Source organism: Primulina huaijiensis, chromosome 10 (assembly GCF_012295235.1).
Source record: "Primulina huaijiensis isolate GDHJ02 chromosome 10, ASM1229523v2, whole genome shotgun sequence".
Lineage (NCBI taxonomy): Eukaryota > Viridiplantae > Streptophyta > Magnoliopsida > Lamiales > Gesneriaceae > Primulina > Primulina huaijiensis.
In genome coordinates, this window is record NC_133315.1 from 15,733,650 (window position 1) to 15,750,977 (window position 17,328).

The following is a 17,328-nucleotide window of genomic DNA, read 5'->3' on the forward strand; positions in this document are numbered from 1 at the left end:
AAAACCATTGTCTTTGATGTGTTGTTAAATAAGATTTTTGTTGTAGTGTTAAAACACTTATGATGAATGAGTTCAGAATGTCAGACATGAGTTTACTACATTATTTTCTTGGACATGAAGTTCAACAAGCAGAATATGTGATTTTTATTTCTCAACAAAAAATGGAAATGATCTTCTTATGAAATTTGACATGATAAATTGTAAACCTACTGCCACACTAATAAATATCAATGAAAAATTGCAGTATGAAGATGGAGTAGAGATGGATGATGCAAAAAGGTTTAGGAACTTGGTTGGAGGTTTGATTTATCTAACACACACTCGACCCGATGTTGCATTTTCTGTTGGTATGATTTCCATGTTTGTATGATTTCCAAGTTTATGCAACATCCTTCAAAGATTCATTTTGAAGCAGCAAATCGGGTCTTATGTTACATCGCTGGAACCATGGATTATGGAATTTGGTACTCAAAAGTTCCCAAATTCTGATTATATTGATTCGCTGACAATGAATGGGCGAGTTCATTGGATGATAGAAAAAGTGTTTCAGCAAGTATTTTTACTCTTGGGTCTGAAGCATTCATTTGGAGCTCAAAGAAGCAAGGCACAATAGCATTATTTTCCTCAGAGGCTGAATATTGCAGCCAATGCAGCAGCATGTCAAGTCATTTTGTTGAGAAAAATATTAGCTGAACTTCAACAAGAACAAGAAGGACCAACTGATATTTTTTATGACAACAAAGCAACAATCTTTATGACAAAAAGATCCGGAATTTCATTCTTGAAAGAAACATATCGATATTCGTTTTCATTTTATTCATGATTAGGTTGCAAAAGAGGAGATAATGTTGAAATATTATAACACTCGTGAGCATCCGGAAGATATATTGACAAAATCCTTACCAAAAGAGAAATTTGTCTACTTTAGAGCATTAAGGGGGAGTATTGAAGAATGAGTCAAAGTTTATTGAATTTATATGTCATTACTTAGTCAATTTGATTAAGATTTAGTGGACGTTAAGATTTAGTGGGCCTCGTAGTAGGATCATTAGATTAGTGGTTTAATGGATAAATTATTTGTTTTTATTTACTTTATATTCCTTTTCTATAAATAGCATATGTATATGAGATTTTCATTTCAGAAGTAATTGATATCAAGTGAATTCCAGTGTGTAATTTTTCTCATTTCATTGCCATCGTTTTTTGCCTCATATATACTTCTTCCCCAACACTTACTTTGCAAAACTCAATTTATCTCATATATTCCTTAAAATTATTTTTTCATTTTTTATTAGATTTTTCATAAGAGTTTTTTCTTTCTAAAATATTGTTTTTCTTAAACTCTAGATTTGATCTTTAATAATTAAAAGATTTTTTTCCCAATTATAATATTAATTTATTTTTCATGTAAGAATCTATTCAAGAAATCTTATCAAGAACAACACAAGTCTATATATATTGAAGAATAATTTTTTCACTATATAGAAGCGACACGATTGAGATACGAGAGAATATATATAGCTCAGGAGAATTTTCTGAAGAACTTGAATAGACGAAGCATCGTTGTTTCAATATGTTGTTGTGATGTGTTGGAGACATTTGAAGCCAAAACTATATAAAATGTTGATTGAAGAATTTTTTTGTTGCTCCGAATTTTGGCCACACAGATTTGTGTTCTAATGTTTTAGTCATTTTTGTTATTGATATTTTATGATGCAATTTATTTCATTGACTTGTTAAGAAATGTAGTTTTTCGTTTTTACTAGTATTATTTTTGTAAACTACATTTCTTTTCTAATGATTATAAGTGTGTAATTATATTTGTCTTACTTTTAATTAAAGTTATTTATTTGTGTGTCATATTATTCTATTACATGTTGTTACAAGATGTCACAACATTCAAGACAACATTTATATATGATACCTATAATCCTTAACATTATGTTAAACAAAACACTTTCAGTCACGATTTAAAATAATAATTTATTTTTTTGGAAATTTTGGAATAATTAAATATGAAAAAAAAAAAAGGGAGAAGAAAGATCGTAACACAGATTCCGGTGGGAAGAAGCCAATAAGATGGGAACGCAAAGAAACAGAATCAGATTTCAGACTGCTGCTTCGGGAATGGTTTTTCTTTTAAAAAAAAAAAATCATTTTTTAAATTATTTTTCTCTTTTTGCTACTATATAATTTATTATAACTATGATGTTATTACTGTAGTGTTTTCTTTTTAAGAAATACAACCACCTCCAGTCAAATATATGATGTATCCCTGTTTTTTTCTCTTTTTTATATAATAACTAAGAGAATATTGTATTCTTGTTCTTGTACTTTTTCTATTTTGTGCTTTTAATTTTTGGTGTATCCTAATAAATACATATAACAAAACCTTATTTTAAATTTGAAAAAAAAGAAAAAAAACAAACAAGGAGATAAAATGAGAATTTAACAAGATATATGAGGATATTTTGGAGAATGAAAATGTTAAAATAAGATATTTTTGAAAAAAATTAGGGTATCTCAACTTTTTTTTAAACAGCTTATGAGCAGTCAAAGAATTTATTTTGACAACTTATAAGTTGTTTGCAACTTTTTTTATCAAACAAATTATAAAATTTTATAAACTCTAAAACAATTTATAAGCTGATTTTTAGAGTTCATAAATTCTTTCAAACATATTTTAAGTCGTGTAATAAACTTTTTTATATTTTTCGAAATTTAATAGCTGTTTTTTTTAAAAATGAAAACAACTTGCTGTAATTGGTTCATCGTTGGGCCAAATTTAGAGATGTCAATGAAGTAGGTATGGCTAAACCCAAGACACGTCTCATGAAGAAAGCTTTGACACATTATCCGTCTCACCCCGATTAAATATTCTTCGGACCCACCTCACCCCGAATACGAAATGGGGACTAGTAGACCCGCTAGACCCCTGAGACCCAAATTTTTTTAAAATGAAAACAATAATCTTCTCATCACATGACTGGATTATGAAACAAACAAGCCTCTAAATACAAAACAATAGAAAACTAATTCATGTCTTCTACCACACTTAATAATAACAAACAAAGCATTTTCACGACATAATGAATTACATAAAAAAAAGAGTTACAAGCTCTCCAAAAAAAAAGTCTTGACATCCCCAAAAATAACTCATAACAGAACTTAAACAGATCAATGTAAAATCAGCGAGTAAGCAATCTTTCAGACACATTCTTCAGGATCATCTTCTTCTTTATCAAGAATGGTGGGATAAGTTGGTGAATTAATTGAAGAATTACTTACAAAATTAAAGAGAGAAAGTACTTTGAAAAAAATAAAACTGTAAATTAAAATCGTAAAAAAATGTAATTTAAAGAGAGAAAGTACAGTAACAAAATTAAAATGAAAGTACAATAACAAAATAAAAATATGATTTATTTACCTTCCACCTCACCTCACAACAATCTTCGCGAGCACATCAATTTATATCCACATATATGGGGCGGATATTATAGGACCCATGACCCACCCCATAACCAGATGTGTCTAAAAAATTGGACCCGAGACCCGTCCCATGACCCATTTAATATGCTCGAACCCACTTCATATGGGTCGGGTCTATTCCGGGTCTGAGTAAGACCCGAACCCATTGACATCCCTAGCCAAATTCATAGCAAGAAGTCCAAATAAGCCCCAAACCGCATAGAGTAGTGCATATGTTCGAAACTTCCAATGGTTTAGAACTCTAAGTAGACCCAACCGATGGCTAGCTATTGGCTCCACTTTAAGAATTAGTGTTTTTTTATAATTAAATATGTTTTCTAGATAAATATAAATATTTTAGGAAATAATTCTTGATCTTTAGTGAATTTAATTGAATAGTTTTTCTATTTTAAATTTTATAAAAAAATTCATTTTTGTTATTTTATGAGTCTAATTTTTTTTTTCAATTGTTTTAAGGGTCTTGAGCTTTTCTAGTTTGATGATTACAATTTTGTTGAAAAAAAAAAATCAGTAATGCCAATTAGTATTTCATGCCTAAATAAAAAGTGATTGCTAATCCTGTGCACATGCATTATTTAGCGTTTCTGTATTTTTTGAGAGTTGTTGAAGAAATTTTTACGATTAGAATCAAATTCGATAGTGTTAGATTAACTATAAGTAATATCGTAATAGAATTTTTTTTTTCAATCTCTAATTACCTGGTTTTTAATAATACGGTGTAAATATAGACATGTTCAAACTAATTCACGGTAGACAACATAAAATTATATTTTTTTTTTAAATTCGCATTGCGTGTGTCGCTGGTTTATATTCGTGTAATGTGTCAACTCGATTCATATCTATTATGAAAAGTTTAAGGAGAACATTCGAATTTTTTTTTCTTTTCTATTTTCAAATTGGGGAATTTTTTTTTTTTTTTACAATTATATCTCAAACATGATATTTCATCTCAAACTTATGTTTTTAATGTCAAATAATAAATTATAAGTTATCACATGAAAATTCAAATTTTGATTGATGGTTTTAGATAAAGGTAATCATATCATGAGCATCTTCAACCATGTGTAGCCAAATTAAGAGTACATATTTTGTAAGATAATATATTTTATCCGTAAAACGGATTGACTTGATTCATAATTATTATGAAAAATAATATTTGTGCCAAACTAAAATAGATTCCTTGAATTTTATATGAAAAGCTTACCCTAACTTATCGGAATGTGGGTCGGTCCACCTTATTTTGTAAAACAAAAAGTAAAAACATTCAACTATAGATAAGAACCAAAATAATAANACGAAAAATCAAAAAAGGAAAATCAGTGTGTGTATATATATATATATATAAATTGGCTAGGTGACGAAAAATCAAAAAAGGAAAATCCTAATCCAATAACAGTAAATCCTAGAAAAAGTATGGAGACAGTGCAATAATTACCATCACTGTATACAAAATTACTCACTAGCCAATCAAATACGAGAATTCGCCCACGCGGGGCCACATCAACAACCAATGATATCCTACTTTGGCGTTTATTGTATCACAGCCTGTGAGCACTTTTTCTCTGCTTTCTACTATTCATGCCAAGTCTCTCTCCTTTTCACGCAAAAACGCACGTTTCTCTCTCTCCTCCCCACCCTTGTCTCACACGCATTGTACACCACGCTAACTTAACTTTGCTCTGCCTCGACAACAGCTCGTGTCCCCATTCTCTTTTTGACGAACCAGTCTTTAACGATGGGCTCACACTATATAATATACCGTTTTGTTTTTTGTGTAAGGATTTGAAATTTGGAGTGCATTGTGGGTGAGGGGGTGAGGGTGTGCGAGAGTGCGTGCAAGTTGTTTCTGAATCTTGAATGTACATTCTAGGAGACTGTCTTGATGTGGAAAATGTGGATTTAGTAGTCATGTTTTAGCGGTTTAGTGTTTGTTTGCATGCTTTTTGAGTGATCGGGAGATTGTAGTTTTGTAGTAAATTTGCCTTTGGTACTCCATTTTTGCCATCTGGGCTCCTGTCTTTTTCTTTTCTTGGCTTGATTTTTGAAGTAGAGTCTTGGTCTTGTTCGTTGGATGAAATTTTGGTTTGTCAGTTTTCTGTGTGTTTCTTTCTTTCTTTCTTTCTTTTTTGTTTTTTAAATGGTTTGTCGTATTTGATTAGTTTGGTATCTTTGTATTGGAGGGTAACCTCACTTGCCCTTAAAAAAATGTGAAAAGTAGAATCTTTGGATAAGGGCACAGCTAAAAAGGAGGGCTTTTGAAATTGAGTGTTCGTTTCTTGGTTTATGGCATTTTTGCTCTAGGGCTTGGAAGATAATGGGGTTAGGTCCTGAAACTATCAATGGGAATACTATGAATGAGGGCACGTCTAAATCAAAGGCAAGGAAACAAATACTAAATGATGATGAAGAAGGTGATGGTGGGGAGAGTAGATGTTGGATTAAGTTCAGATTATTTGGAAGCTGCTTGTCTACAAGGTCCAAGGTTGACAGTTCTGTTAGTGGGTCCAGCTCACAATATGGTATGGACTCGGAGTAGATTGCGTATTTCATTAGTGTTGTTTCGAGTGACTTAAATGCCGATGGTTGGTGCTGACTTTCACTCTATAATTGGTGTTAATTAATATGTTGGAGACGATTAGTTACCATATTATACCTTTGTGGTGATTTTTCATATCTTCTTGTCAACTGTGAAGATACATGTCTAGTGTTCCCTGGTGTGAGTGCGTTTGAATACTACTGAGATTGTTGTTTAATCTTGTTGATCTATTTGTCTACTCTTTAACGGATGCCAGAGAGCTCTCCGTGAGTCAATAACTGATGATGCTTTCACCAAGTTCACTGTTTTCGAAATATTTGTATGCGCCATCTACTTGATAGGGGTCCAACTTTAATTAATTCTCTGTTGTATATTTGTGCTTTTTTATAGTAACCAGTCATTAATTCATTTTTTATATAGTTATTGTATTCTGTGTTTTTTAATTAAGAAAAATAGACTATACATGGATGTGTTTAGGAGTTCCAGTGAGTGGCAAGATTATGCTGAAAGAATGCAAAGATTAGCATAAAAGGAATTTTCAAATTGCATCCTTGTGGTGCACATCTACACCAGACTCGACTTTCATTTTCAGGATATATTCCTAGAACTACCATTTGTTGCTCCGTTCACAATTTGAATTTATAAGCACTTAAGCAATGACTTTTTTTGTGTGTGACAGCTGAAAGTGAATCTACTAATGATTCTAGTAGATGCCTACCAGTTGCTCGAGCTGTATCATCTTCAACAAACAGCAATATTGAAAGTATCCCATCAACACCTAAAATAGATAAGGAGCTGAAAATAGCTTCTCAGCTTCGTAAGTTCAGTTATAGCGAATTGAAACTGGCCACAAGGAACTTTAGGCCTGATAACCTCCTTGGTGAGGGTGGCTTTGGCTGTGTTTTCAAGGGTTGGGTCAATGAAAATGGCAGCACACCAGTGAAAGCTGGCACAGGCCTTGCTGTTGCTGTGAAAACTCTCAACCACAATGGACTTCAAGGCCACAAAGAGTGGCTGGTATGAAATTACTTTTTTCTTAGCAGGATTTATGCATTTTACGTCTGAAATTTTCCACATATTTTTAATTGTAAATCATTCTTATGTGATAGGCTGAAGTAAATTATCTCGGAGAGCTCATCCATCCGCATTTGGTTAAATTGATAGGCTACTGCATAGAAGATAACCAAAGACTCCTGGTCTATGAATTCATGCCTCGGGGAAGCTTGGAGAATCACTTGTTCCAGAGTATGCATTTGGTTTCTTCTCCAAAATTTGTATACGTTTACTGTTGCTGTTTTGGGAATAGGATTAATCAGGCATAGCTGTATCTATGACACATAGAGCTTCATTGTTGATTGAATTTTTGTTTCAAGTGGCTAATACAAACTATTATTCCGGTATTGACACAATGTATAGATGATACTATCAGGTTATTCGTGTGCATATTAAGAGAAACTATAACTGGGCAATCAGTTGAAAAATTTCATTTTTCTTTAACACTGTCTACTTTGTTAGAATAGACTCTTGGTATTTATGACTGATGGTCTACGACCATGTAAGTACAGCAACGATTGAAATGGATATACATTCTTGCACTTTTAGATTGATAGGGTTGCCGTGGAATTTCTGATGCTACAATATTGTTTGTTAAATTCTTCAAATGCATGTAATATTTGACTGGTCACTGGAGCAAAAGTGTTTGCATGTCAGCATTTGGTGACCTCTCCCCATTTTCTAAGAATGCTAATATTGGCAAAATCACTACTTTCTGACTTTATTTCCATTGTTTCCTATATCCTCAATCTTGAAGTTCACTTTTCAATCGGTATATATTTGAGAGACATTTTTATTTGATAGCTTATCTTCTGTCACCTGGCCTTTATATCTTTAGTAACAGTATATGATGTATTCCCTGTAATGCAGGGTCTCTGCCTCTTCCTTGGTCTATAAGAATGAAAGTTGCACTAAGTGCGGCGAAGGGCCTTGCCTATCTTCACGAAGAAGCTGAAAAACCAGTGATATATAGAGATTTTAAAACTTCTAATATCCTGCTAGATGCGGTTGTGGCAAGATATCCTCAGTAGATTGAAGGTGTATTTCTTTTGCTTATTCTGACACCCTATCATTTATTTTTGTTAATCTAGGATTACAATGCAAAGCTTTCGGATTTTGGACTTGCAAAAGATGCTCCCGAGGGAGACAAGACACATGTATCTACTCGTGTGATGGGAACATATGGCTATGCTGCCCCTGAGTATGTGATGACCGGTGAGCATGTTACTCCTCCCTTGTGAAATCCTAATACATTTTTCTTGATCTTTTACTTGAGAATTAAGAGTCCTTTTGAACTCGGAGAAGAAAGGACTTTGAATGCCTTTCAATGTTTGAATTATGGGGATAACAGGATGATTTGAAGATATAACTCCTTCAATTTTTTTATTTCTGGTCCAATAAAAGCATGAAAGGTGATGATTTTACGATTGGACCATGTAAAAGAAAAATAAACATTGTACATCTTTATCTTTAGTAATTCGTTTTGTTATTTATTATGTTTGAAAATTCATAGCTAGCTTACTCGATAATCTATGCAATTTCAGGACATTTGACAGCAAAGAGTGACGTTTACAGTTTCGGGGTGGTTCTACTCGAATTGTTGTCTGGACGGAGATCAATGGACAAAACCAGGCCTAATGGAGAGCATAACTTGGTTGAATGGGCAAGACCATATCTAGGGGAAAGGCGAAGATTCTACAGGCTAATTGATCCACGTCTTGAAGGTCGATTCTCAATAAAAGGTTCACAGAGAGCTGTGCAGTTGGCTGCTCGTTGCCTTAGCCGTGAGGCAAAACTTAGACCTCAAATGAGCGAAATTGTTGAAGCCCTTGAACCACTGCCTAATTTGAAAGACATGGCATGCTCCTCTTCTTATTTCCAGGCCATTTATGCTGCTCGGGCCGCCAATGTCAACATAAATGCAAGAAATGGAGTTAGGTTGCAACCTGGTTCGCTCAAGAATGCACAGCCAACTCGAATCCCTTCCATGCAAAATCGCTCTTATGCCTCTCCATATAACCAGTTCCAATCTTTCCAATCACCAAATCCTAAAAAATCGTAAGATTATCCAGCCTCTCTCTGATCATTTTTTTTGCAATAGCACCTATTTTCACTCGAGGAAAAATATTGTATTTGCTGAGTTGAATATTGTTAATACAATTTTGGTGCGGTCTTTGACAAACTCAGCAGATTTCGTTCAACGAAAACTACGATTCAAAGTGATAAGTTCTGTTGACAGTATCCAATGAATTTATTAAGAGTTACGTGTAGTCCGTTTTGTTCTGAATTCAAGATCATATTTCATCGTATTAGTTCTTTAATTTATGGATTTGGTTCACACAAAACAGAGAGTTGGACGATTCAAAGTGATAAGTTCTGTTGACAATATCCAATGAATTTCTTAAGAGTTATGTGTAGTCCGTCCGTTTTGTTCTGAATTCAAGATCATATTTCATCGTATTAGTTCTTTAATTTATGGATTTGGTTCACACAAAACAGAGAGTTGGACGATTCAAAGTGATAAGTTCTGTTGACAATATCCAATGAATTTCTTAAGAGTTATGTGTAGTCCGTCCGTTTTGTTCTGAATTCAAGATCATATTTCATCGTATTAGTTCTTTAATTTATGGATTTGGTTCACACAAAACAGAGAGTTGGACGATTCAAAGTGATAAGTTCTGTTGACAATATCCAATGAATTTCTTAAGAGTTATGTGTAGTCCGTCCGTTTTGTTCTGAATTCAAGATCATATTTCATCGTATTAGTTCTTTAATTTATGGATTTGGTTCACACAAAACAGAGAGTTGGACGATTCAAAGTGATAAGTTCTGTTGACAATATCCAATGAATTTCTTAAGAGTTATGTGTAGTCCGTCCGTTTTGTTCTGAATTCAAGATCATATTTCATCGTATTAGTTCTTTAATTTATGGATTTGGTTCACACAAAACAGAGAGTTGGACGATTCAAAGTGATAAGTTCTGTTGACAATATCCAATGAATTTCTTAAGAGTTATGTGTAGTCCGTCCGTTTTGTTCTGAATTCAAGATCATATTTCATCGTATTAGTTCTTTAATTTATGGATTTGGTTCACACAAAACAGAGAGTTGGATTATCAGAGGAACTTTGATTTGGCCTTCTAGCATTTTCAAGAAGGATCATCTTGCTAAGTCGACTCAAGAACTTATCTTGTTTGAAACACAAATTCATCTTACTTATATTTATTAGATGTTGTGTACTTGAGATAGACATTTTCCAGCTCATTATCAATTATTGCATTGTACAAATTGTCTTGTACACTTTGCAGAGGCAAAAATAAAGAGACTTCGAGTTTCCAACTAATTACACAGCAGCACACGAGTTTATTCAAGCAATAGAAGTAAAAGAACATTAACTGAAACTACTAAAAAATCACACAATTGAAGAGTATAAAATTAATCAAATAAACTATAAAGCACACAGTTGAAGAGTATGGAGTTAATTAAACGAAGAGACTCTCAATCCATGACTATACATTCCCTAAAAAACCAACCAACCAACCAACCAGAAAACAAAGGTTCAAATAGTTCCTGATCATTTGTTAAACTTAACTTTCATCTTTATAGTAGAGATTTTGCATGAATCAAAGAAAATGAGACGCAACATGGTCAGTCTCACACGAGACCTCCATGAGTATTCCAGGTTAGCACGCTGCCACACTTTCATCTCCTCCACCCAGGCTGAAGCACCTTGTCTGAAAAGCGAGGCACCCAAATGAGTCATTGCACTTCAAATACATAAAACTGGAAGGAATCAAGGTCATACTGCATATTGATGGTTGACTATACAAAGCCAGAGAACAGTTTGCTTAAGGGGATCATCAGGTTATAAATGAGAACTATGTATTTAATTAGTTTCTTGTGATTTAAGCGTACTGAAACTAGGTCACTAAGAACTAAGATTATTACGTCAGAAACTAGATTGCAGGAATTAACATATTTACAATCCTTACCATCTCTAGGGGTGGTCAATGATCGGTTAGTTTTGGTGCCTCCCTTGCCATTAGCTTGCGCTGGCTTTTGTATCCGAGGTGACATTGAGCTCAATTTGCCATTGGTGGAAGCCGGCAGAGAATGACGGCGAACATATGCATAATCAGCTCCATCTTCATCAAATTTAGCAGATCCTTGAGCTCTAAGCTTTGCTTTTGCCGATTCAGTGGCAGCCATATAACTTGGTAGACTTGGGGTGTTCTGCGATATGTTTTCAGGATACTCTGGCTTTACCGGAAGGGATCTCCTTTTCTTTATTTTCTGATTTGACTTGCCACTCTGTTCTTCCTTGAAGCTTGATTCCTCATTCAAAGTTGAGGCACTCTCTATCTTCCCACCATTTTCTAATGAGTGAAGCTCAACCACAGGATGATCATCATGTGGCACAGCTGCTGATTCATCCATTATTATTGTCTTCGAAAGAGCTTCAACTAAAGACAGTTCATCAACTACAACATCTGGATTGGTTGGGTTTTCACAAGGTATCATGTTTTTCTGCTCAGGAACATCAGGAGTAGCAGAAGATAACAATGTTTTCATACTCTGCAGGGGCTGTGGCTTCTTGATTTCCATTTCTGATTTTTCAGATGATGCAGCTACGGATGTAGATACCTTTCTCAAATTGAGTTTGACCCTCTCAAGTTCACTTTGGGATTGTTCTTGCACAGGGTCTGTTTGATGACTTGTGACTTTGCTAGAGTTGCGTTTGGACTTGTCAATTTCAGTAGAAGCTAAAGCACCAGCATCCCCATTAACTGTTGTTGAAACCTTTCTCATACTTCGTTTTGACTTTCCAGCTATGGTCTCAACAATTTGTGAGCCTCCCTGATTTCTCAGAGGCTTGACGTTCAAAGAATTTTTCGCCAACACAGGTGGTTCCCAAAAGTGACATAATGACCAACGTTCAAGCCAGTTCCAGGCTGAATTGGGTTCAACTTGACTGTAATGCAGACTCAAAGGCATAGCAGACGGCAACATGACAAGAAGCTAAAAGTAAAGAAAGTCCCGTAAATCAGGTCCACACTTCAAGAGAGTCAATTTTCGTTGGTAAGTAAATGGCTTTATAATATTATGTCTCTCTCAACAATACAGAAAGAGCTTAAAATGTGCACTTTTCATGAAAAGTTTCAGTTTGACATGGAGCAAATAGATCATGAGAGAAATGACCTCCAAAATATTGTAGTGTGTTTCGTTAAAGGCAACCCACCTGAGGGGAATGGTAGGAGGGTATCGATGTTTGACAATTCATTATGTTATGAATAAGTAAATGTAAAGCCCTTTGAAAAGAATACAGTCTAAGACCTAAATAAATGAAAGGGTCTGGAGGTAATACTTTATGTAAATGCCTAGCAAACTAAATGAGCAAATCGAATCCAACAGGGTGTTAGGAGATCTCACTGATTTAGTAGCCTTGGATTGAAGAGAAGACAACCATGAAAAGAAAGTCCGACAAAAAGATTAGCCCAAACCTGCTGAATTCTTAGAAAAGACAGGAAGTCCGGTTTCTTCTTCATTTTTACGAGTGAGTGATACAAAGAAGGATAGCAGTCATTCTCAAACATGATCCTTATTAGTTCAGCTAACAATAGAGGCACGTGCTTTATGGAAATAACGCACAATAAATTAAATATTCTAAAAAGATAAAAATAAAATCAATTTCAATCAAATATTGAAATCATCATCATTTTCATCTTCCAAATATCAAATATCAAATATTAAAATGGTGAGCAAAGGCGATGTGGGTGCAACACGATATCAGGTCTTCCTCTGCTTTAGTTTTTAATAAATAGAGAAATCACGCTTTTAATAGACGATTTCTCCTTTATCAGATTTTTGAAAACATAAAAGTTGTTTTTCTCTTAAGCACGCTCCTAATACGCAAAGCACGCAAAAGCGCGCGTTTTGGAGTGCACTGAAGTGCAAGCTGCACACTTCACTACACTTTGTGCTTAAGCACGCGTTTTATGTGCTTTTGACAACCAAGAGAAGAATCTAAGGTAATGTTCTTTGGTTTACTCAAATAGCATCACCGAATGAACAATAGATATGTTTTAGCACCTTGAGGTGTTGAGGAAAATCATTACCTTTCGAATATATGTATTTGTTGTTTCTCCCGTGTCCACGTGTTTAGAATCCTGATGAAGTACATAAGGATATATATATAAATACAGGCACCAAGAACCTTTAAAAATGTGACACAAGATTACAAGTATATGTTACAAAAAGTGGGTTAACATATCATTCTACGCTGAAAAAAAAAAAAAAGAAATTTACCAGAAGAATGTTAAAATAGATTTTGTATCAAGTGTTCAATGTGCTAACTAATAACTTCAGGTGACAATCTAAAACGATCAAGCAATCCCACCCCCCCCCCCCCCCCCCCCTAAACACTCAAGGCTCGGCGGAGAAGAGATGGAAGAAAAACCAGAGGCAAAAACTAAAGTGCCGACAAAAAGAAGACATTTCCATGTTCTAAGGGCCGAGAATTTAGAAAAGGCATATTTTGCATATAGAACCCCGGTTCCTGGAGCTGGATGAGGCCAGACTAATTTGGAGTCAAGTTGGCTCGAATCTTATAGGGAACTTCTCACATCGCCTATTTCTCCATTCACAAGACTTCAAAAGAAGAGACTTAAATAAATGACGTTATACAGGTCAAAGTTACCTGACACTTTGCAAAACTATACTTTTGCAAATTTTCAGGCCTGGTGTTGGAAAATCTAACTCTTTGGCCACGAGCCAGAGCCTGGATCTTAACAATTGCCCGCATGCAACGAAAAGTAGTAACTGCCTGTCTCCTGACCAAATGTCCTCTAATAAGAGCCTGCAGCCTTATGATACCCTTGAGAGCCCAAAATGCACGTCTAGCCTATGGTTGAAATACAATGGCAAGAAGCCAAGAAGTTGAAGTAATCAATTGCAGACAAGAAAAGAAAGAATCATATGCATGGCTCAGGCTGGTCATCTAAGTAGTAATATCCACATGCAATTTCAGAGAACTTTACCAAGTATCCTCGAAAGGCTGCTTGTGCTATTGTGGCAGCATGTTCTTGCCTCCTCATCTCAGCATCATCAACTGGAACCAGTGAATTACTTTGTGAATCCAAACCTTGATTCCCAGAATATTGGGTGGCATCACAATGAGCACCAGGTTTATCCTTCGCAATTTCCATATCTTCTGCATTTCCAACAGTCAACTGGGAGGGCATATCAGTAATGGCTGCAGATTTACCAGCCTGATTTTCCACATGGGACTTTGCAGCAGCCTTTCATGAGGAGTCACGTTGTGACACCCACAGCAATATCAATCAGCATTATGAATTTATTTACCAAACGGAACCACTATTGCAAGATATAAAATCATATCCTAAAACAACAAAACTATTTACAGATCTAATTTCAAAATTTCATAATTTCCAAGTTCAAGAAGCATAATGAAAAATCGAGAAGTAAAGTTAAACAATTCAGGACATTGAGTTTAATAATTTTCACTGCGACGTGTCGAGCAGAACCAAACATACATTTACAGCCATATAACTGAATTTGCAGAAGGAAATTAAGTCTACATTCTATGACACAGAAAAGGTAATCCTATAATGAATGGCTTCTTAATAGAGATGGCAAGTATGCAAAGGAAGCATGAAAACATAATGAAGACATAAATGACTAAGAAACATAAAAATATGTAGAAGGTATGTAAAACATCCACATATATTTCGTTATAAGTGGACTCAACATTCATACAACACTTGAGAAACTGTGGAAAATATGGAATTGAAAGTGAAATACCGATTACTTACACGAACCATAGTGACCATTCTAAATTCCAGAATAACTTTGTATGAGATAAAAAAACTGGACAAACAAACTAACATAAAAAATAATATATGAAAACATTATTAAACCACACCCAGTAATTATCTTGAGAAGGTATAAGCAGTAATTCTTTGACGGAACATCGAACATTGGGAAACCACGCAAAGGAACGTCATTAGTATAAAATGGAATGAAGAGCAAGCAAAAGATTCGTCAAAACACCAACGAGAAAATATCAAAACACATTAAAAATGCAATAATAGCTTAGTGAACAAGTATCTAACCTTGGATAAATTAGACTTCGAATTCTTCTTCCCGAAGAGCACGTTCTTGATCCATTTCCCAGGAGACTTGCCCATTGAAGAACACTGCTTAAAACAACAGTTGTTTAATATAATCCTGCAACATTATATTAAGTGAAAGCATCAGGAAACAATGTCGTTGAAACAATTTTTTTCCTTTGAAAAAGACGAGCAATAAAATCTGGATACAAAAAAATCTTTCCCACCGAACAGCGCCAGATAAAATTCCTACTTCCTATCGAAAAAGTTATGTTTTCTGATTTACAAGGTCAAAAACATTAGACTCAAAGAACAAACGATTCAAGAGGAATATATGTAGCGGGAGATTCAAATCAAACACCAACGCTCATAAGGAATCACAAACATAAAACAAGAATGAAAAAGTCCAAAAATACAGGTAAATAAAAGTGGGTTTCACTGCAATGCAGCTCAGATCTGCGATTTTGTATACCTGAAAAACCAAGGGTTTATCTTACATCAGAATCCTGACGAACCCAGCAAACAACAGACAGGCATAAATGGAGCAAACCCACCACAAAAAAAAACCTAAGGAGTTAAATTTCAGGTTAAAGACTTGGTTGATATAAAAAGTTAACAACAAAATGAAGAAGAAAAAGTCTAAAAGTTAAAGATAAAAAAGCATAAAAAGCCCGTTATACCTGCAGAATTATTTCATACACTCATGGCAAGAAAATGGACCCCTCAGCACCTCATCACTCCACCAGCTTCTTCACCATTTCTGGAGCATATATTCATTCTCTCTCTGTAAATCTTGCGCCCGCTTATTCAAACAGAAGTGGAAAACGATACATACAGTAGAACAGAATTTGTGTATGTATACATCTCCACCTTGTGTATGTATGTATGCATATTAATGGAGGAGAGCGAGTAGGTGTTGGTATACAGTCGCTTTTAGCAGAAATTGGTGAGCGGATCCGAGGCGCTGATTGGACTAGAGAGTATTTGAATTTTTTTGGCACATCTACCGTGCACACTTATGTGAGCACCGATGAGGTGTCACTCGTCTATTGGATGTGATGAAATATAGAAAAATTGTGCATCCAATAGGTGAGTGACACCTCATCGGTGCTCACATAAATGTGCACGATAGGTGTGCAGCATATCAAAACTCATATATATATATATATAGATATATATATATATTGGAATTGGATGTTTCAATATAATATATAATTAGTAATTAGGTTACGAGTGGTATGGGCGGACGAGCGGAGTTACCATTTTCTAACATGTCAAAATAAGTTAAAACCTTTTAAAATATTAATTTTTCCGATTTTTTAATTCAAATTTCAAATTTAGTTTATTATCTATGTTTCTAATTTTTTATCTTGGGTAATTATAATCATTTTTCGACATGACATTGATGTACACAATGTCATATCAACACTCTCGCGGAAATAGAACTAAAATTGCAAAAAAAAAAAAATTGAATAATGTATTATCTGATTTCTAACGATATTCATTTTGATATATTTGAAATAAATCATACTTATTAGTAAAATTGTTTAATTAGACGTACAGTAGATTCAGGATTCAATTGAATTTGATACTTTTTAATATCAAATCAAGTACAATTTCAAATTTAGCGATCCAAATACAAATGAATTATGGCTATCTGAATGTTTGAGCTGTTAATTCGTTTCTTGAAATTCATGAAACCGAAAGGTGCATATATGAATTATATAGTTTTAACGAAGAATTGATGTGGGATACCATATATGTTCATATATGAATTATATATACCGTTATTTTTTTCAAGCAAGAATTATATATACAATTATACACACATAAAGAGTATATATAAAAACAACATGCATCATATCTAGCCCAAATATTATTATACGCTACACTTGTAATATTTCTTTTCATATGATGTGGTCAGATATTAGTTTTTGGATTATCAATATATATGTTAATTTCTATAAAAATATAAAAGATTCGCACGATGTGATAGATATTAAAACAGGAAAAACACTCATCATGTCTCACATAAGGTATATTTTAAGACAACCAAGTCCCAACGAGGGTTGGCTACCATTTCCATTTATCTGACGAGGGTCCCCCTTGATTTATTTTCCAA

The 17,328-nt window shown here is 34.2% G+C and overlaps 2 protein-coding genes across 10 annotated transcripts; one reads left to right on the forward strand and one right to left on the reverse strand.

The window, feature by feature from the left end:
- Positions 1-5,102: 5,102 nt before the first annotated feature.
- Positions 5,103-10,372, forward strand: LOC140986228 (serine/threonine-protein kinase PBL34-like). Of its 3 annotated transcripts, none has more exons than XM_073454324.1 (7): positions 5,103-6,008; positions 6,705-7,042; positions 7,135-7,270; positions 7,949-8,085; positions 8,170-8,293; positions 8,623-9,136; positions 10,184-10,372. In XM_073454324.1, exons 1-7 carry the CDS (start codon positions 5,804-5,806, stop codon positions 10,206-10,208), a joined length of 1,479 nt encoding a protein of 492 aa, XP_073310425.1. In that variant the 5' UTR covers positions 5,103-5,803; the 3' UTR covers positions 10,209-10,372. The 3 variants fall into 3 exon arrangements, with proteins under 3 accessions (XP_073310425.1, XP_073310426.1, XP_073310427.1); XM_073454325.1 differs by lacking the exon at positions 10,184-10,372 and adding an exon at positions 9,218-9,348; XM_073454326.1 differs by lacking the exon at positions 10,184-10,372 and adding an exon at positions 9,250-9,348 and having other exon boundaries at positions 5,104-6,008.
- A 114-nt stretch (positions 10,373-10,486) lies between these two features.
- Positions 10,487-16,176, reverse strand: LOC140986227 (protein IQ-DOMAIN 29-like). 7 transcript variants are annotated; one of them, XM_073454322.1, is made up of 8 exons: positions 15,887-16,175; positions 15,679-15,712; positions 15,210-15,293; positions 14,115-14,375; positions 13,775-13,978; positions 13,194-13,244; positions 11,070-12,096; positions 10,487-10,811 (listed from the first exon to the last, which is right to left on the reverse strand). In XM_073454322.1, exons 3-8 carry the CDS (start codon positions 15,282-15,284, stop codon positions 10,780-10,782), a joined length of 1,650 nt encoding a protein of 549 aa, XP_073310423.1. In that variant the 5' UTR covers positions 15,285-15,293; positions 15,679-15,712; positions 15,887-16,175; the 3' UTR covers positions 10,487-10,779. The 7 variants fall into 7 exon arrangements, with proteins under 7 accessions (XP_073310423.1, XP_073310419.1, XP_073310422.1 ...); XM_073454318.1 differs by having other exon boundaries at positions 15,210-15,324; XM_073454321.1 differs by having other exon boundaries at positions 15,679-15,773.
- Between the last annotated feature and the right edge of the window lie 1,152 nt (positions 16,177-17,328).